General features: G+C 37.5%; 1 protein-coding gene across 6 annotated transcripts in view; it reads right to left on the bottom strand.

The window, feature by feature from the left end:
- EVI5 (ecotropic viral integration site 5) overlaps positions 1-21,636 on the bottom strand; it is a 75,095-nt gene that overhangs the window by 49,719 nt on the left and 3,740 nt on the right. For 4 of the 6 annotated variants that reach the window (XM_054165053.1, XM_054165055.1, XM_054165056.1 and 1 more), the window contains exons 2-12: positions 15,206-15,257; positions 14,757-14,986; positions 10,770-10,959; positions 7,544-7,768; positions 6,490-6,564; positions 5,579-5,704; positions 4,689-4,832; positions 3,605-3,694; positions 3,392-3,489; positions 1,991-2,051; positions 286-339 (exon numbers count right to left, since the gene is read on the bottom strand). In XM_054165053.1, coding sequence (XP_054021028.1) covers positions 286-339; positions 1,991-2,051; positions 3,392-3,489; positions 3,605-3,694; positions 4,689-4,832; positions 5,579-5,704; positions 6,490-6,564; positions 7,544-7,768; positions 10,770-10,959; positions 14,757-14,986; positions 15,206-15,214 — 1,302 coding nt within the window. In that variant the 5' untranslated portion in view covers positions 15,215-15,257. Of the gene's footprint in view, positions 1-285; positions 340-1,990; positions 2,052-3,391; positions 3,490-3,604; positions 3,695-4,688; positions 4,833-5,578; positions 5,705-6,489; positions 6,565-7,543; positions 7,769-9,827; positions 9,958-10,769; positions 10,960-14,756; positions 14,987-15,205; positions 15,258-21,636 lie in introns of those variants that run through there. The other 2 variants (XM_054165058.1, XM_054165057.1) reach the window with 2 other exon arrangements.

The following is a 21,636-nucleotide window of genomic DNA, read 5'->3' as shown; positions in this document are numbered from 1 at the left end:
TTTCCACTCAAGCAGTTCACCATTTCACACAGTCTTATGGACAGATGCTTCTAATACAAAATGGAAAGAGTACAATAGAGGTTTGGTACATCAAAATGTTTGATTTCATATTCACTAAGAACCAGACATAACAACCTTAAGTATTACTTAAGTAAGTTTAACTGCTTTGTTATTGCCATGCTGTTTGGGTAAGCACTATTAGTAAACACCATAGAGTAGCAGGAAAAGCAGTAAGCTGCAGTTTTGAGATTCCAATTTCATATAATAAAATCACCACATACTTACTTTTTCTAGTGTTTCAATGCGCTGTTTAAGGAGTCTGTTTTCGGTTCGTAACCTCTGGAAGGCAAACAGTTCAGAATTGTATTTCTCAAGTTATGAACTGGAAGTCTGATAAAAGCCAAGCAAGGTAAGACTATTTTTATCTCATCACATCTATGAAAAATCAATATGATTACAAAAATTTGTGACCTTTCTAACATCCTTTTATATGATGTCCTAACCCACGAGAGGAGTTTAAACAGCGAGAAGGTCTGTGTAATACAAAAGATCTGTATTACATTAGATGAAAGCAATGTGTCTGCAGGTGAACCACAGGATTTAACCACACATTATGAAGACAAATCTATCAAGTACCAACAAAGCTAGACATGGCTTCCATGCTTAAAGGACATGAAGGTGCACTCCCTGCACTATGGCAGGCTGATGAGATAGCCACAAGGTTTCTCTCATGTTCCTCCAAATAATTTACATTAAATTATGAACAACTATTTAACATTTAAGGTTATACTGAGAACTATTTACCTCAGATCTCAACAGTGGGGAAGAATTTTACTACTATTTTACCACTATTTTACTACTACTATTTTACCACTGCCATTTCCTATAAATTTTGGTAGCATTCAGATATGAGATTTGTATTCCTAAGAGTAGAGCTGTGAATATCAGTTCAGTAATGCTTTATTCTGCCAGGCCAAGAAGCAGATTCAATGTGCTTGTTGTTTCCACCTCCCTAAAATAGCAGAGCTTCTTAGCAAAGGAGAACAAGTCAAAAGTGGTCCCAAAACAGAGTCTAGAAACAGCTTTGGATTGTTGTGTTTGGTTGGGAGAGTTGGGGGTTTTGTTGGTTGCTTTTGGTTTCTTGGTTTTGTGCCCTTTTTTGTTGTTGTTTTGGGGGAAGAGCAAGAGAAGATTTGACCCTCTCATGGAACTGCCTAAAAACATGACACAAGGAAGCAAATTCAGATCAAACACCATGCTGTGGAAAAGGGGAGAAAAAAAAGGAAAAGGAAGCAAAGGCTATTTCTGTCCCAAAAGCAAAGAGATGCACTGATTAAGTACATACAGTAAGTAGGTCAGTTAGTAAAAGGAAAATAAACTCCACTTCCAGGGTGGGTTTTTTTTTTTTATCTTAGGTATGAATTACAGAAGGTCTAAAAGAAAAAGTGTCTGTAAACAGAAGACACTCAAGTCTTGGTCCAATGTGTAAGAAATGTGCAATCTGATAAACTATCTTAACATGTGTCTTACAAACCTCATAAATGGGACACCTACATCTAAACCAGCATATTCAGAATCTCTGGCAAAGGAAGTCAGCCCTAATCAACCTTTAGTCAGCAGAAAACAATGTAAATGAATGTAAACTAAGTACAAACTGGTCTCCATCAAAGACTTAAGTGTTCACCAGAAGATTCAACATTTTCACCAGTGTCCTTTATGAGCAGACATCCTAAATATGAACACTAAAAGAAAAAAAAAAAAAAATGTTGAGGACCTCAATTACATGTCCCTGGAGGTGTTTAAGAACAGACTGGATGAGGCACTTAGTGCCATGGTCTAGTTGGTCTAGTTAGATAGGGTCGTGTGATAGGTTGGACTTGATGATCTTAGTTGATTCTGTGATGTCCTGATACACAAACAGATCAAGTATGTAGCCCCACATCCAGGAACAAAACTAACCCATAAACAAAGTTTGTGGAAGCTCTCTTACTTTAATTTCAACTTGTTCTTCCATTTCTTTTGTCTTTATGGTAGTGTATTCCTTCTCTAACCTAAAAAATATGAAATAGTAAATTACAATTAGAAAAACTATAGGTGGTAACTTAATTGTTAGTGTAATATCTAAACAAATTACAGTAGAATAGATCTACAGATTATTGGTATTTCCTCTAAGTGGCCACTTGAAATACACTCCTGTAAATATTTAGACCAGACATAAAATTTAAACACAAAAGACATCTGTAGATAGCTACAGAGTATGAACCAGCACTCTTAAGTGCAGGTGGTTGCTTGAATACATTTACAGCAGCAATAATTTGGAGCTACTGTGTAGTAACTACTCAATGTAATTCTGAAGTATTTAATTCAGTATATCCAGCCAAAAAGAAACACATCTTGAAAGCCTGGAAGACAGAAAGATGCAAAAAGATTTTAGACAAGTATCTTAAACAAAACCACAAAATTGTCCTAACCAAGAATGGTAGCAACAACAAAAAAAGCAACCTGAGGCAATCAATGCCTCTACAGAAGGCAACCAAGGAAGTTTAGACTTGGAATAGCAAGATTTTGAACTACATACATTTATATTGGCTTCCAGAGAAAATGTTTTTCTTGAAAATATTGTTATTTTTCTGTTTTAGAGAAGACTGCTGACTTTACAGCACTGATCATAGGTCACTGACAGAAGGATTGGCAGATTCAAATAGAAAGACCCTAGCACAATCTGCAATGCAAGCACAGTGAATGTACAACACATTGCAACCAACCAGAGAATCACCAAAGTTAATCCTGGAAAAGCACAGTACACACAGCTTGGCTTAGCAAGGCAAGTTACCAAAGGCAGAAAGAAGAATTAACATTAAAATTAAGAAGTAGTAATAATCTCAGAATTTCAGATCCCAAATGAGTTCTTTCACAACCATCAATGGTATTACAAAGTTTTATCAATTTATACATTTTAAACAGCACTAACCTTGACCACATGCGCACTCTGTAGCATTGCGAATACTTAGCAATTCCTGAGAACTGAAGTCTCAAGAATTTAGGCCAGATCGTAAAGTCTGACCTTCTTTCCCTACTTCACCCTCAAAAACCAGAACAATCCCTCCTTCCCAAAACAAACACACCCCTCCTCCTGTGCAGATTTCTTTTTTTTTACAGAAGTGCTATAATTCCTGTAACTTGCACCTTCCTCAAAAGCTTTTACAGTTATTGTTATAAATGAGATATAGCTTTATTAGCATTAGGAAAACCAGCAAATATGGCTTGAGTTTTCTTACAGAGTATAGTGTAAAACAAACAAACAAAATTAAAATATTTAATAATTAGCTTTAAACAAGCAGTAGCTCAGAAGCTTAGAAATAGTATAATTTTCTCAAAATGTTATACCTACTTTTTCATCTTTTTTGCATTGTATTTGACTTGGTAAGATGCTTGGATTAATTTGTCTGGCCCACTGTCAAACTGATGTGGAATGACCTTTTGAAAGTGCTAAAAGCAATCAGAGCAAAAGATTACATATAATTAATAGCTTCAAGGAAATACACACACACACACACATTACACATTTCAGACATTTCCTACAATTACTGTAACATTGATTTACCTGTAACATTCCTTCCATATCAAGTTGTAGTAATTCTGCTTGATTCATCTGCAGTACTGCTAAACCTACTCGAAATACTATCTCTAAACCCTGAAAACAGAAGAAGTATCCAATAATTATTCATGGCTTTGTCAACAGAACAGAGTGAACCTATGATTTACTGATGTTGCAAATCTCACTCAGTTTCTCAAAGAGGCAAAAGGCCTACTGAAAAAAATCTCTCAACAAATTGTTTCTGGGTGTTTTATTTTGCCCCAAGGACAAGTAGCCTGGCTATTTGTCCCAATGCCAGACTCCCCCTCAGAAAGGCTAGTGCTGAGATAAATACTCAACTTACAGGCATTTGCTATGTCAGCTTTATCAAACATTTTAAGTATGTAGTACAAAGCCTCCCAGGTACTTCTCAAAAAATCCATTTAAATTTCAGGCACAGTGCAATGCAATTAAACTATTAGACATGAGAGAATATCTGGCTCATGTATGCTAACTTAGACATTTGTGAGAGTAACCTGAGAGGATCCAGCTTTGACAATTGCTGAGAAAGAGCACAAATGGATGTAAGCTTTTGTTTGTCACCAGTTACAACTATACAAAGCTCTAATCCAAAACAAGACGTCTTTGTGTTAGGGACACTGAATTATTCCATAAATTTCTTTGGCTAGTCTTCACAATCTGGACAATAAAACATGCTAATATTCCCTCTTCTTGGCCTGCATTTTCCCATAGAGCTTTAACTTTGGACAAAAGCAGCATTACTTTCCAACTCAATCTTTCTACAATACTGAGAAATGGATGTCCCTGTTTTATGCGATGCTAACGCATGGCATCCAGAACTGCAGGTCTGGAAATTCTTCAATAGGATTAGAGCACAAAGTTGCATACAGTATCTACATTTACTTACTCTCCCTCCCTTGACAAACTACATACACAAACACTGTCCCCTACAAAATTTCTGATAAGCATAAGGACTAAAAAGCAAGACTAGTTGAGATTTGCCTGTCATAATGGGATCTATACCACTACCTAAATAAATGCTTTTCAATGGCTACTGTTAAAGTAGAACATGTAAGTATTGAGTAGTTACCTCAGACATGAAGATATCAAATATTCTTGTTGCAATTGGTAGTGGAAAAGTGGTAAGAAATATAGTTAGAAACCATGACGACGCATACATAGAAGTGTGGAAACTCTGAGACTGAAAGTGCACATAAAGCTCTGGAAGATGCTCCTGGAAAAGAGAAGGAAGAAAGACAATAAAAACAATAAAGAAAAACAAAAACAAACAAAAAACCCCAACAGTTAGGAGTTGTAGTATTTGACACATTTTTAATAAAAGAAGAAAATAATTACTATTTAGTATAGACAGCATCTTTGTAACACAGGATCAGGAAAGATATTACTCATCATTATCAGGAACCAAGCAATACAAGTCCCAATACAGAATGCCTTGCAACAATAGAAACACTACCAGATCATAGTAGCAATCTTGTAAATGCTTAAGTCAAGAGTAGGCTACAAAGAGAACTGGAAAGATCTAAAGATCTATGTCTTATTTGCTACACAATGTTCCACCCCCGATCATTACATTAGGAACTGGATCAGGAGACAAGTTTGTGGGTTTATCAGCCTGACCAGGAAAAAAGGTACATAATGCTACAGATAAGTTTCTGTATTTTCAAACAGCTATAAACTAACTATTAACTGACGATGAAGACATTGACTTTCAGAAAGGAGACATTCATATGCTTAAACTGCAGCAATACAAAATCTCATTGTTCACTGTTTAAAGGCAGTCACTGCCATAGGTTAAAAAAGTAGACCAGCCAGCCATGTGCATTTATTTCTGATGTTCTGAAACTAGTTACTGTCCAGATAACAGCCTATTACCAACAAATGTGTCTGCTCTTGAACTCCAATTCCCAAGTTCCTAATTAATAGCTATTGAAGGGAAAGTTTGATACATTTTGTATGTACCTGTATCATGCATTCAAACTGGTACATACAAAGGCCCAGTTCAGCCATGCTTGGTTTGAAGAGCTCTCGTAGTCTGTAATCTTGCATTAATTTAACAAACACACAGAACGCCTCTTCTTCTGGCATCTATATGAAAAACAAAAAAGGACAGTAAAATCTCTGAACAATTGTAAAGATAGGTCAAAGTAAGTGTCTGGGAGGATTTACTTTTGGGGAATTTGTGTGTGTGCATGTGGTGAGGTGGTTCTGGGTTTGCTTTACGGTTGTTGGGTTTTTGTTTGGTAGGTTTTGGTGGCCGTTTTGAGTACTGGAATTTCAGAGGCCAGGAGATGTTTTGGGGTTGTTCTTTGCTTGGTTGATTTGGGGAGTTTTGTTGGTTTTTTTGGTTTGTTGTTTTGGGTTTAGTTGGGGGGGGAGGGAGGTGTTTTTTAGGGATCTATAATCAAGTACTGTAATGAACTTCTATGTATAGTGGATTCTATCAAGTGATTCCTAAACTGAAATGGAGCTCTGCAAGTTTCTTGCAATACACCTCACCTTGTCATAAAACAGAATCCAGCAATTTAAAGGCAGCTTTAAGATGAATCACATCAACTGCAAAAGTTCTATTTGAACTCTGAAGAGATGCGGTGTGATGGGATTGAAACAATAAGTCTGTTAATAGTTAAAACAACATTCACCACAATAGCTTGCAAGAGAAATAAAGGTATTCTCCCAGTCAAAGATAGTATCTTCTTGGCCAATAAAACCACAGAGAATAAGTATCTTTTGATTTGCAGAGCAAGCAGCTGCCCTTGGTAATTCCATTGTCAAAAGTATAACAAGAGAAAACTATTACAAGACTCCCCATAAACCACCACTCATTCTAGAAGGGATTTTAAAGGTTCACATATTTTTAGTATCATGTTTACCTGCATAAGCAGTAATCCAACTATAAAAGCACTTCCTTGACAGTATCCAACTTCACGATCCACCAAAGAATAAGCCTGGGAAATGAAGTTTCAAGGCTCTCAGCAATTAAAACCTCATGATCAATAAAAAGTAAGCAAAATAAGAGCATGAAGCATTGCAACTTATGCTTCCTCTCCCAAATCCACCAAGGACAGACATTTTATTCAGAAGTTTTAGTCAAATATTCTACTTGCTCCTTCTATTACAACAGGACATGGACTCTGCTGTCTGATAGCATACAAAGCTAAAACTAAGGCATACCTTAAAAAGCAACAAAATAAAAACAAAACAAAGAAGGAAAAAGGCAACCAGCACGCATGCACTTTTCAACTACAGAAACTGGCCAAAAGATGAGACAGCTGGCATATGAACTGCACAAGATTATTACCTTAACAGGAGATTGACCAGACAAAGAAACAACAGTTTTCATAAACTTCTGTCAGAGTTTTAATTACAGATGGAGGAAATGCAGTGATCTTCATGCAGGTTGTATCTTGATTTTAGAATTAGGGGGGGGTTACTAAAATTTGGAAGCCTGCCAACATGAATCTACATTGTACAGAAAAGTCTGCCTTTCTAAATTTAAGCTCTAGTACAATGAAGACAAAAATGCAAACTCAATTTTATGATGGCATTTTAATTCTATGCTTGGGCACTGTAGCAGCTGTACATTTGCTTGGACCCACCATTTGCTACAACCATTTGCAGGTGGAGAAACACTTTCAAGCTGAATGCTAGATCTGGTTTATACCATTTAATTTACTTCAAGCACACGACTTTGTTTTAAGGCAAACTTTGTAAGGTTTCTAAATCTCTTACAAATCAGAACCATCAGCCATAGGAACGCTATGTATTTAAAAGCCATGTTTGAAACCGGAATTTCATTGATACGAAGTTAGAGCAGGTTTAAAAAACTCAAACACATGCAACTGATACAAATTCACTGCTTTCATTACTTTCTAAACTGTTATGCACATTCTTGCGTTTTTTTCAAGGGCTAAAATACTGACTTACCTTCATCACATTAAACAAGACCTCCTGTCCAAGGCTGTCTTTTTCTTTAAAAAAATCATGCTCAGGGTATGTTCTGGCAATGTCCCTTCTTATTAATTTCTCACAAGGAGATGTCATTTTCAAAAGCTCTGAATACTGATCCTTAATTGGCATGCTTTGAGCACTGCACAAAAGCTGCCAAACAATTGCTCTGAAATGATGAGGTATCCCTTTTCGAACAAGCTCCTAGAGCACAAAACAATAAAAAAAGACAAAAATTAATTTTTCTTTCCTGAAAACATAAATAAGCCTAAAGAGCAAAGCAATTCCACAATCAAATTCCCTGAAACTCCAGAAAACGTTTCCACCATGTCACAAACCAGTCATACAGTTTATAATGTGTAAACCTCAACTTCAGCGTGATAGATGGTTAGCTAACAGAAGTAAGGAGACCGAAAAATTTTTTCATGGCTGAAATACTTAATGCTATTAGTAGTAAGCTGCTTGAAAATTGAATATTCAAGTAATTTTAAACAAGAACTCGCATTAGTCATCATTTAATATAGTTATTTTTATATTTCACGAAAGATAGCTGAAGATAACACCTTTAATTAGAATTGTAATGCTTAAGATAGAACTCAACAATTACAAATTATTTCCAAGACAGGTAAATAATAAAAGTGCAACTAATTACAGCACAGCAAATTGCAATTAAAAAAATACAAAATAGTAATTGCACAGTACAACTAACAGAAGTCATTTGACAGACTTGACAAATTGTGTCTAATTTCTCTGGTGTGCCAGTATTTCCAAGTTCTCTTTCAAGAAAGCACTTAAACCTAGTTTCAGACACTGGACCAACTTAAGTTTAAATCTACTGAACAAAATAAATTTATTTATTTATTTTTAGGAAAGACCATTGGCTAAGCATTCCAACAAAAAATAGAATGAAGAACCTGATAAATGCCTTTTCAGAAAGCACAAGCAGAAAGTATTCTTGTTGCATGAGTTGAAAACCGAGAAATTCAGGAAGTTTATAGACTTAGAGGTACATTGTGCAATTGACCTAGAAAAACCCTCTTCAAGACAAGAGGGTTCCTTTAATAGTTTTCTATACCTGAAGAACTGTTATAAAATATTCTGCCTAAGAAACAGTTTTTTCACTAGTATTTTTTCCTGAAGCCAGAATAGTCTTCTATTCTGCAAAAGTTCCTCTTTTTCCTGCTTGTTCCAAATATTTCTCGCAACTTCTCCAAACAGTAAGATTGATTAACACAACAGCAGTAACTTTTAAAGAGACTTTTGCTTTCCAGCTCTGTTTTAGTCAATCTTGACCTCTACTGTGGGAGTTCTGCATAAATGACCTCAATTTTCCAATATCTTCTTCAGCACCATCCTAGTAATGCCTCTCCCTATTTCTGCCATATACAACAACTAAGACAGCCTGTGTTATTTCCTAAAAGATTGCCAGCTCCAAGACAACACCACTAACACATCAGGTTTCCGCATCTATCTTTAGCTATCATTTGTCAACAACATGCTGTCAGATTGTAGATCAGTCATCTAAAGCCTCAAGGGCTACTAATAACAAAGCATTCGAAAGTGGATTCTTGCTTTAAGTTACCAAGCACTTACTTGACAGAGTAACAGGGTTAATGCCTCCAACGTTCCTAAAGGAACAGCAGGGAACTGAACCTACTAAGAAGAACTAAACCAATGCTGTTCTACAGAGTATTACACAAATTGGAAAGCAGGACTTCAGTTAACCTCCAGAATACCTCCATAAATAGAAAATTAGTTGTAATGTGGATCAAGAGAGACAGGGATGGAACACATCACCTATGCAGGAAGGCTTGTATATACACTTATGTCTAAAACTTTAAAACGAAACAACAAAAAACCCAAAGCACAAACACACACACCACACCACCCTCCAAACTTACCAAATATCTAACAACTTAAGAGCAGCTTTTACAGCCAAGACAGTAAGATACCTGTGCTGCTAAAGTCATACCTACTGGCACACTCAGGAAATAGGTATAGATGTTCTGGTATCCCATTGTAAATGCAGAATGACAGTTCAGGCTGACTTCCCACAAACAAAACAAGAACCAAAAAATACTGAGAATTACTCGACTGGTAAAGGAAACATCACTGGCAATAAAATTATTTACTGAAAGTTCGTCAAATACTCCTCATAATATACTTGGCCAGCTGTAAAAAAACAAGTAATACTGGTGGCACTTTAAAATGTTCAAATGCAGGCAGTTCAGATTAACTCTATCCAACCAGATCTACTTATTACCATCTCACTTCTTTCTCTTGCCAGGTTCATGTGGCCTTCTTTTCATGGCCTTTTGGGAACACCTTTCCAGAAACTGCTTTCCCTATGCAAGCAGGAAGTCTTGAATTCATTTTCTTCCCTTGTTTTCTCTCAAGTCATGTTCTCTCTTCACAACTGCTTCACATAAAAGATACTTTACTTTAGCCCATTGTTCTGCCTTCCCACAAACTATTCATACACACACATTTCAAACCGCTCAAAAGACTTTGAAATTTGTATTCTGCACATAAAACTTCAGACTAGAGCCAATAAAATACCAAAGCAGAACAGACTTGCCTACAAACAAAAATTCCCACACTGCTCTACTTGTTGCCTCTGAAACACAGATATGTTTGAATGCCCCAGATGCTCGTTCTTTGAGTTCAGTGTAATCGAATTCCATTTCTATATGTGCCCACAACTCACCCAGGCTGGACACATTACTCCAAAGTTGTCCAATCCATACTGGATTTTAAAACTATGAGTTTTTCTGCTTTGTGGGGTCAAAACACTTGGCATGCATAAAAAGGTGAACTCAGTGTCACACAGTGGAATTGCCACCTTTTCTAGTAAGAATGCTTTAAAACAATAGCTTCTCAGTGGACAATCATCATAGCATCCAGCTAGCAGATGCCTTTAAGTGGGTTTTCATTAATTTCATTTTGGAAACGGAGGTAGACAAAGCTTTAGTATTCAAGACACAATAAAGGCATCTGGTTTCTGATAAGAAACATTTGCTGGGAAAAACTGTTACCAAAGTCCGGTAGCAGTTAGATCAGAAGCTCTATGGCTTAGAAACAGGATGGATTCATCTGGAACTATAGATTATACATTTATTTTTTTAAAATAATACCAACAAAAAGATAAAACTATCCTTTCAATCACATTACAAATACATTCTAAAAATTAGCATCCAACTACAACCTTAACTTGCTTTTCTTTCTTTTTCCGTACATCTTCCCATTCATTCACGATTCTCCCCCACAGGATCCATGAGTCTTCTTCAAGATGGCTGAGATTGCTAGAAGCTGATGAACTAGACACAAGAGAAGATCCACTATTTCTTCTTGACCCATTTACTGATCGCAAAGATTTGCTATCTGTTTCCAAGAGTCTGCAAAGAAAGCACACAAAACCCAAATTTAAGTTCAAAGAATCACAGGACCGAACTATTAGTCGTTTGCTTAGAAGTCAGTTATTCCAACCTCTTTACAAAGAATGCATCTAAACGTTCAGTGGAACAATTTCTCAACATCCATTTGTACTAGTTTTGAAAAGATGAACTGACCAATGTTATAGTTTCTTCTTGAGATCTCAAGTATTTCTGAAGCCAGAATAGCTCACATTGCAACATTTGAGGAAATGGATAAAAATAATCACATCATACATCAACAACACTACGAGAAGAGAGATTAATACAAGTGTTTTGTGGTTCCATGAACTGGATCCTAATTCATAAAGATATCAAATTAGAGAAAGTACAGAAACATTGCAAGCCTAACTCTCTTATGCATTCATCAACTTTGTATTAACAGCCCTGATAGGAAGATGTGCAAGTTTTGTTTTGGTTTTGAGGTATAAATACCAGTAAGAGTGCTCTGATTTTACTAGCAACAAAATACCCACAGCCACTGTGACAATGAGAATATAAGGAAGTTAAATATCCTCAGTGATAGCATCAAATGTCAAAGCATGGCAAAACAGACAGTAATGCCAAAGAAAGACAAAAATAATTAACCTCCTAGAAGTCCACATGATTATTCTTTTTTAATTGACAATGTAAATACAGGCAGAATAATTAAAAGCAGGAGCAATTTTAAAATACCTGACATTTGCTCACAACTGTTCACAAAAATCACCACAGTGTTTCACAAACACAAGGGGGAAAAAAATCTCAGACCTAAAGAATGAGGACAAGGCAACAAAAGTGGTTAGGATAGCTAATGAATATGTAATTAAAGTATGGATTTCAGAGAACTCCTGGGGTTACCAGGCAGCAAGGTATACATAAAGATGTGTCAAGTGCTATACAAGTTGAAGAGACTTCCCTTCTAGCTGGGTGCTACAATCATCAGTTTTGCAAGGGTTCGGGGATACCGGGCAAAAAGGCCTGCTTTGTTTATCCACAACTCATACTCAGCCCCATAAGCAGGAAGAAGACTTTAAGACAACTTTACCCAAGAGCAAGAGTTCAGGTTAATTTGAGGAAGTGTTTTGCTGTATCACAAGTTTCATTTGCGCTTTAACTTCCACAGCTTCCAACATGTGTGAACCAGTGATCTGGTTGAATAACTTCTCAATGCATCCTCACAAAAGCTAACCCCTTCAGCACATCAGTAATGTCAGGTTAGGGTTTAGATACTTAATAACCCATGTTGTATTGTACCCAAGATTGTATACAAATCTGCAATATTTGAGCTGCCTGTTACAGCAGAGATATGTTTATACCAGCTTTTCCCATTGACAGTGTTTACCTACTGGCATTTAGGAAAGTTAAGGAGAAAAGTAATTTAATTCATGAAGACAACAAGCACTATCTCTGCAGTAGTATTTTGCTTAGAAGGAAGTTAAACAGCAGTGTGTTTAGGAAAAAAAAAAAAAAAAGAAATAAAAATAACACTTTTTCAAGGCAAATTTTAATTTAGTCCATGTTAATGGAATGCAAAAAAAATATTGTTTTGAGGAAAAATGTAAAAACCAAAATACTTTCCATGTTTACCAATCTGGCCTACACTGATCCATAATGAAAATTCACAGTTCAGAACTCCTCTTCCAACCTGGTCTATTCCATTCTATTATATTCTATTCCTCTCAATCTAAGATAGTGCTATGGATCAAATTCAAAGTAATCAAAGGAAAAACATGTAGAGAACAAACATTACAATTAACAAAACAAGGTTCTAACCAGTCACTTTCAGTTTTCACAGTTTTCTATAGAAGTTAGACTAAGTTTCTGTAATAGGACCTTACCTGGATACATTCATTTTCCTTAGATTTGAAAATGGGAAGTTCTTTTTACAGTAAATAACAAGTTCCGTGGCATTTAGTCACTGTTTTCTTTCACTGAAAACTTTATAAATGATTTACTAATGGCCAACAGCTCCACCAGGACTCTGGACTGTGCTGCAACATTATTCTGAGAGGCGTTTCAGCGTAATTAGACTACAGAATGTTACAAGACATAGCTTGATACAGAGTTCTTATTTCTAGGTATTGAACTAACTCATACTCTTCTTGACATAAAAGCCAGCAATGAAAAAGAAAACTTAAAATATACCCATCAGCAGTAATTCTTCCAGTAAGCAGAAACAAGAATAGTTAGTGCCCTGTGTTCAGAGTACAATTCCTTCTCAACAAAGTGCTATTGTACAAAAAGGCAGATTTGAACTGTTCTGAAACTACAATGTACCCAGCCCATGAGCACAAAGTGTCTGTATTAAAGGGTAGCATCTAACAAGAAAAAGTGGGATTGAACTAGAAAAAATTAAATTTAAACAGACCAATTTGCCAGTTTATTTACTAAATGAATAAAGCTGAAAAAGAAAACCTATCAAGCTCAAGCTCACATTCTGCTTTCAGTAAGTAACCCACTATAACTGCAGGGCTTAATGAGACGAGGGCTCTAGATGTAGACGTGATGCTCCAACACAGACAAGTACTCCAAAGAACAGGTGTTACTACTTTTCAAATAGAAATCAGTCACTAAGTCTAGAACAAAGTGTAATGCCTCAGACTAAATCCAAATTATCTTTCTGAATAGCAGCCTTCTAAAGAATTAGACAAACACAAATTTCCTGAAGTTCTGTAGCTAGTAGGCTGCAGTGTATAAACATGAGAGGGGAAAAGGAAAAAACAAACAAGGAGTGAGTACCTTAACTCCCTCAGTGCAAAGTCCAGCACACCAGCAGAAGCTGGAACAGAAGCTAGTTTGAGCTAAACCACCAAACTCTGCATTTCACTACAGCACAGGGGATAGCAATCTTCAGTAGGTATTAAAGCCCTGCAGCTATCTGTTAAATCTAAAACCTGTTCTCCTTGCCACCTAGCCCATCACAAACTAGTCAACATACAGTCAACCTTTCACACTTGCCAGATATAACCAAATTTTGTAAAAGGCCAGCTGACTTAAAAGTCCTGCCTCAGAAGTGCAAATAATTATGGGTTCTGGAAATTGAGAATTAAGAAATCACATGATCCAGCTTTATTTATTAGACTGTCAATGTGTAATCACTGTGCACATCAATAGCAATTGATCAAAGTGAAAGTTGCATCTTGTACTGTAGAAGGTGCAGATAAACACATACAGAAAGGCTGCCAAGAACACTGTTGCTTAGTATAGAAAAGAAAAATGCAAAAATTAATAGAAAGGATTTATCAGGAATTTACTTTTCACAAAATTAAGACATTATGCATCTGCCACCGTTAGTGTAGCAGCTAGAAGATGGGTGAACGCTGTTCTGTCTCTAAAACAGTGTGCTATATAGTGGAAAGCAGGACCTGGGTAAAAGGGAAAAAATAAAGCAAATGGAATTCAGAAGTCTTAAGATTTCAAAAAGGTAACAGAAATTACAGGTTTGGTCAAAGATGGTGAGGAGGTCATATGAAAGTCTCACCCCTGAGATACTCTATTTTAAACTGCATACTGAAAATCACATAGCTCCAGTGCAATTTCCTAGGATTAAATGCAGCTATAAACACTCTTGTAAAACCAGGAAAGAAAAAACACCTTTTGGAGTTCGCACAAAAACCACAGCAAAAGCACAGGAGTTCTTAAACCATGTGGCTTTGAAACTGAAATGTAGCATGAAGTTTCACCTCAGCCCTCCATTAACAGCCTCTGTGTTGAAATTGCAATAAAAACAATTTTAGTCTCATTACGATAGTTTAAAGAACAAAAGGTTTTCCATTCACCTGTTCTGTTCCTCAAGTTTAGCAAGTAATTCTAAGTCATCTGGACTCAGCTGTGTTGGTGAGGATGGTGATAATGCCGGTGTAGACAGAGTGGTAGAAGAAGATGTAGTGTGTAACGAGGCGGATGGACTTGCCACCTGACTGGCCATTTGACTGACGGTGTGCGATACAGTGTTCTTCACCCATGAGAGAGTAGAGCTCAGCTTCCCTGCAACCTTGTCTGTCGCCACCTGCGATGACAAAAAGAAAAGGATGCAACAGTTGTCTTCTTCCAATACCTTTCTTCAGTAAGCCTGCTGTATTGAACATTGAGATTATCTACTTCTCCAGAACACTCAAGGCTTTCAGAAGCAACACAAGCATCAACAGCAACACATATAGAAGTAGTAACATGCAAGTATGATGCTAATCTACAAAGATATTCGGAAGAATTCCTGATGCATACTCACAGAGCTCATTTCTGCAGTACAGAAATACCACAGGATCCAGGAACGGCTCAGACTTCCCATTACAAAAACAAACAGAAATAAAAGCTTATTTTAAAACATCTTAATAAACTAATAACGGCACAGAAACTGTAGAAAAATACAGCAACAGTCAACTGCTTTTACTGATGGAACTCAGAGTGGTACATCAGTGTAAACATTCCAGACCACTCACTGCTCACATTCACTAACCCCTACAGTGGCAGGACAGAGGAGCAGGGTCATCACATTTTGAATCTACACCAAAGCAAGAGATCCTGTAGTCATAGTGCAGAGTAAAAAGGTCAGAAAGAGTTTACAACAGCTCATAAATGTCTTCCATTGAAGTCTCATGCTGTCAGCTGTTCTCCTTCCCTACTTCCTCTTCAGTTCACCCTTACGCCAAGTGTCCTTGGTGTAGGACCCCTGATCACACTGCAAACCCAGACAAACCTGGGGTTTGAGAGGAGTTCTGGAGGAAAAGCAAGAGGTGCTAACAGAGTAGAAGACAGTTCTGCAAAAACAGTTGGGGAAACTGCAGATCCAGGAATGAGGAGGTTAACTGGGGCTGATCATGATCTTCTGGATCAGTGTTATGGGGTAATGCAGCTTAAGAGATTCACAGGTCACAGAAGAAAGAAATACAGCTTCTGGAAGTATTTGCTAACAAACCCCTCACTAGAGCTTCCTTCAGCAACTTAAAGCCTAAGAGGCTTTGACCTACAGTGATGCACAACAAAGTTCAGTTCTTCCCTGGCCCAACCTAGGAAAAAATCTAGATGGATCTGAAAGGACAAGCTAGCTTCCTAGCAACAGGTTAAAAATTGCCAAAACCAAGGTTGAAGAGGAACTTCCTTTGAAGTGCTGCTCCTGCCAGCTATTTATTTTGAGCCTTGCTGACTTTCTCAAGACTCTCGATTGCTCAATCACTGTCACAATTATGCAGTAGAATCTATCTAAAGAAGAATTTAAGCTGTGAAAAGTAACTCCATCTCAGCACAGTATGCATTTATCTAGAGCACAGCATATAGTCTGAGTAACGGATTGCTACAGTAGAAGCCTTTATTTACATACAATGCTACAATGAACTTCCCTGCCCCCCCCCCCCCCCCATCAAGTCCACCAGAACATTATTTTCACATGCTATTGAAAGGAAGACACATGCCTTCAGAAAACAAGACGAACACTGCAGGTCAGGGCCGAGCAGTGGTACTTCCTCTCCACCAGCAACCTAACGCTTGAGAGCTCTACTACAGGACTGCAAAAAAGTTTCCATATGTTTACCATTTGTTCTGGAAACACTAACAGAGTTTGCTAGAAATCTTCAGACACAGGGATACAACCCAGAGCTCAGAAGAGTAAGGCCCTAGCACCGGCATCAGAAAGAATACATAGAATAAACCAGGTTGGAAGAGACCTTCAAGATCATCGCGTCCAACCCATCAACCAATCCAACACCGCCCAAACAACTAACCCACGGCACCAAGCACCCCGTCAAGTCTTCTCCTAAAAACCTCCAGTGATGGCGACTCCACCACCTCCCCAGGCAGCCCATTCCAATGGGCAATCACTCTTTCTGTATAGAACTTTTTTCTAACATCCAGCCTGAACCTCCCCTGGCGCAGCCTGAGGCTCCAAAGGGTTAAGTGACTGCCGGACAGGAAAGCTCAGGCACATCAGTACAGCATTTTAACCAAAAGTAAACAAAAACAGAGTAGGGGAGAAGTAGTAAATACCACCAAACAAACCAAAACGCAAAACATCATCTTTTGAAGTTAGTAATTTAATAACTTCCAATGCTAGCATTTAACACCATCTTTCATAAAAGAAAGAAGTAAAACTTGCTTTCAAAATCTCAAGTTGAATACATGAATTAATATTTCACTCAGAATTCCTTTATTCTGTACAGCTATGAAATAAAACATTGCAGCTCTACTTTGAAGAAAACATCATTATGATAAAGGTAACTCATGCATCTCGCAACTGACTACTTTCTTAAAGGCTTTAGCCTGCTTTAAATATGACAAGTAATGCAACTTTTCCAAATATAAATGCCGGCAGAAAGAGTCAGTGCCAACACAGCAAACATGGTGCCATACACAGCAGGTGTTAGAAGTCGCCCATTCTAGGGCTCTTACACATGAATATTAGAAAAGCAGTGATTCGGAGCAATACCCTATGCAATACAACCAGGAAGAGAAATTATACCATCAACTTTTATCTCTTTAGAAAGTAAAATAACCAGGAAGACACAAGGCAAAAAGCTGAGCCTGGCTTAGACCTTATGAGGGCCATATTCCACGTTGACAGCTGAAGCAAGGGGCTAAGTGGGGGATGGAAGTCAAGAATCTTACTAACATTCATTCACCAACACATCACTACACATGAAAAAAATAGTGTAAAGTTTGTAGAAACCAATCATGTGAAGAAGAGCAAGAAAAAGTAAGGTCAAGAAAACCATGCAAGACAGCAGATAAATCAGAACAATGTATCTAACAATACTACCATTTCTAAAAGCAGATGTTCCCTCAGAATGTATTCAGAGAATTAGTACCCAAAAAAGTATTCCTAGTCAACTACTTGAAATCATGAACACAGAGCGAGCAAAACGTACAGCTGCAAACAGCAAACGTTTGAAGATAAAAAGGCTCACAGTGAAGTTTGCATCGAAAACACATGAAGAATTCATCTGGGGAAAAACATCCACTGCAGTCACACAGAGCCAAGCTAAAAGGCAGGGGGGTGGGGGTGGAAAGAAAATACTTCTCATCTAATGACTAACTATTCAAGCTTTTATCTATTTCACCAGGCTTTTACAGGGTTTCCTAAAAATCCAAAGCTAGCTCTCTTTTATTGTCAGCATCAGTGAAGACTCCTGGACTTCAGACATTAAGGCATTTAGCTATCAGTTCATTAATCATTTCCCTGAAAAGGGCAAAGTAACAGAATTTACATACTTCAACATTTCACCAACGTTATTTTCACAATTTACACTCAATGCCAGGTTTCAGAGTTCTTTGACAAGTAACTTAATGGGCCTGAAAAGAAGAAAACCTTTCTAGCAGCAACACACTGGTATTCCTATCAACACATGCACAGGCTTCACTCCAGCCTCTTCAGAGAAACTGAGGCTCAGAGCTATCAAGCTGTACAAAGTGAGAATAAATTCAGTACGAATGAAAGCATGTACTTTCACTGGGTATCAGCAACACCTGGAAACACAGGAAGAACTGTGAGACCATTTGTTTTAACAACTCCCTGCTTTACAAATGCAACTTTGCTTAACACAGCCTTCTGGAAAGATTCAAGAAAACCAGCACCAAATTTTTAATCTCTTCTTCATATTTTTGAACAGTCTCCTCAAGCCTTTCCTAAACTAATATTTCTTTACAATACTGGTCATTATTTAACAAGCAATATGTGCACCAGCCTGTAGCAGTGCCTCACCTTTGGCTAGATTGCACTTCAGTTATGACGGGTCCTTCCCCATTTGCTACTCTTCATTATTTTGGAAAAAGATCAGTCATGTGCTCAGCTGTTTGTAGCAGTAACAAGGACAGTCAGATAACCACAGTGCCCATCCCAAAAAATCTTAGTTTACAGCGCTGAATAAAACTACACAAGACAGGACTTTTGCCACTATCCTCTCACTACACATACACATTTCCACTCTGTTCTGCCTTCTCGCTGAAGCTCTCACACCTTGTGAAGCTGCACCTGGAGCCCTCCTTTGCTGCACTCTCACTGGCAGCAGCTATGCAGACAGATCAAGCCTAAGGCTCTGCTCCTAGTATATATCAGACCTGGCGAGCAGGCTCTCCATCCCTTCAGCTATCCAGCTCAGGCTGGAAGCCCGCAGTTTACAGTATTCTTTGCTAAGCTGACCTCACACAGTTTTTTCAAGTATGCCAAGATGATTGGTTTCCCTTTTATTCCCAGCATTTCTCAGTTATATTTGAGTATGAAGCATAACCTACATTGCCTGGGAAGCATGCCAAATAATCAAGAGCACCATCAAAATGATCAAGCCATTATTAATTTTTATTAATGTGTGATCAAAACCAGCAGCAACCCATTTTAAAAAAATGTGTGTTTTTTCCTCAGAAGGAACTCACTCAAGAACCTGTCAATTAATCAGACTTTGAAAAGAAATGCTGCTCCTGGCCTATTCCCAGAGGCACCAACACTTTCCACTGAAGATGGCCAGACCTGGAGACGAGCAGGCAGACACAGACTTTTTTAAACCTTTGCAAGAGGACACTGGAAACTGAGCAGACATTGACCAGCTCTAAACCAGGTATATTCAATTCAGGCTCCAGCTATAATGGTTCTGGCTTGCCAACAGATCAAGAGCACAGGAAGAGTTCATTTACCTCTGCCTGCCTCAGACCACATAGATACCTTCTAAGAAAGTGCGAGGGAGACAAGTCTTTACTAATGAAGACTCTCTTCTCTGATGCCATTTCCAATGAGCACAACTCAACTATCAGCAATTCTCATCCATCTGAGCAATCATCAGGCAAGGCACAGACCTATCTACTAAGTACTTTAAGCTACTGCAAAGATATATTTATATATCATTGGCTTATATGTGCCAAAACACAAAAAATTCAGTATCTCAACTTCATGTTTAGCATCTTTAAATAGCTGCCAATCACAGCATTTTATTACCAAGCAGAGCCTCTAGATTTTTGAGTTACTCCAAGTAATAGTGAGGTGGAAGAGCATATGAAATGAAGACACGCTGCAGTATCCCCACATTATTTGCAATCATATAAACCCCTTTCCCTAAAAATTCCAAGGTATTGTGCAGCATCTCAGTAAGTGTTACCACCACATACTTGTGTATTTGACCAACAGTATTTGTCTAAGAAAGAATATTCAGATTTCTTTCAAAAAGGTATTTTGCTGCACACACTGAATTAGATTAATACAGATATTCATTTCCCTGAGAAAAAAGTTACACATATCCTTATTACCCAAAATACTACCTCAATTATTATCACATGACAAAGTGAAAATAACTGCAAGTCTTACACAAACACTACTTTATGTATGTTCTCTCCTCTTTCTTCTCTTCCTGAAAAGAAAGAAGCGGGAACTTTCAGGATACAGGAAGTAATCCTTACACTATTCCACATACTAAAAAGTCTCAGATAATTGGGGCTGTGTATGTGGTTTCCAAACCTGTCATACAGCATTTCATGGACCCAGTCTCCTGTGTGCTTCAAGAAAAGTTAATAGCATTCTAATGTATGAAAAAAAAAAAATGAACTGACTCAATCAGCAACCCATGCAGGAGAGGCAGCAGGTCAATCAACCTGTTAAAATTCCTGACAAGATAAAAATCCTGCTTTAGGGCTCAGGCATACTTTTCCTATAAGCTTCATCTCCATATTTTACTTTACGAGTTCATGTCACTGATTTCTGCTGAAGTCTGAGGAAAAAGTCCCTAGTTACACATATTCCTGTTTTTTTCATGTTCTATCACCTTATAATAGTCAGGAATATCACGACTAGCTTTCATCAGCTTCCATTTAATTTCATACTCACTAGCTCTTAAAGGTTGATTCAAAGATTGAAATGGTCTTAATATTTTATATTGTGTATATCTTAAGCTATCAGAAAGTTTCCTGTAGTATCTTTTAACAAATACACATTTTTTAAAAGTCATCTCCACACTCTTAAAATGCTAGCTGGAGTGTTGACGGCTCCAAAACACCTGAAAGCAGAAACCTGAAGCAGAAAGTTCATATATGTAATAATCTAATATATAAGGTGTTTTAGGGAGGTACTTGGTTAGAATTTTTGTAGTGATCCACTAAGTATTGAAATCATTGCTTAAAGTCATAAATAACATTTTGAAATCACTGACCAAATTCAACTGAATTCTGCTAATTTCCAAGGACAGTTCAAGGTTTTTAATTACCTTTGAAGTCCAGTGTGGTTTACCATCTGCCAAGCATTGTCCCAGTGTGCTAGCTGAGGAGATAAACTACAGTGCTTTTGCAGACACTATCTCCTGTCTGCCTAAAGATGGTCCTTTATCAAACAAGTTCATATCTGACTGCAATTTAACAACCTTCAAGAAACCATAGAGATGTCCTTCCATGGGGAAGAGAACCAGATAGAATGCTTTTGCACAAAAGACTGTGAGAGCTCTTCAGAGCTGCAATGACTGAAGGACTACAGTAAAAAACTTTGAAAGGGAACTTCCTGTTTCTTTGTTCTTTTAGACCTCTGCATGGAAAACATCTTTGTATCTGAGGAACAGCATGTCAAGTTATGCACACATGTACTTGAAGGTCCATCCTTTTGGCTAACAAAAGAGAGGCAAGAATGGGATCAATTGGCTAAAATAAAGAACAACTCCTGCAAAGTCAGTTTAGGCACTAGATTTTTTTATTATAATTTAA

This window comes from Dryobates pubescens, chromosome 11 (genome assembly GCF_014839835.1).
Source record: "Dryobates pubescens isolate bDryPub1 chromosome 11, bDryPub1.pri, whole genome shotgun sequence".
Taxonomy (NCBI): domain Eukaryota; kingdom Metazoa; phylum Chordata; class Aves; order Piciformes; family Picidae; genus Dryobates; species Dryobates pubescens.
Note: the sequence above shows the minus strand (reverse complement) of the source record. Positions and strands in the feature narration are given on the sequence as shown.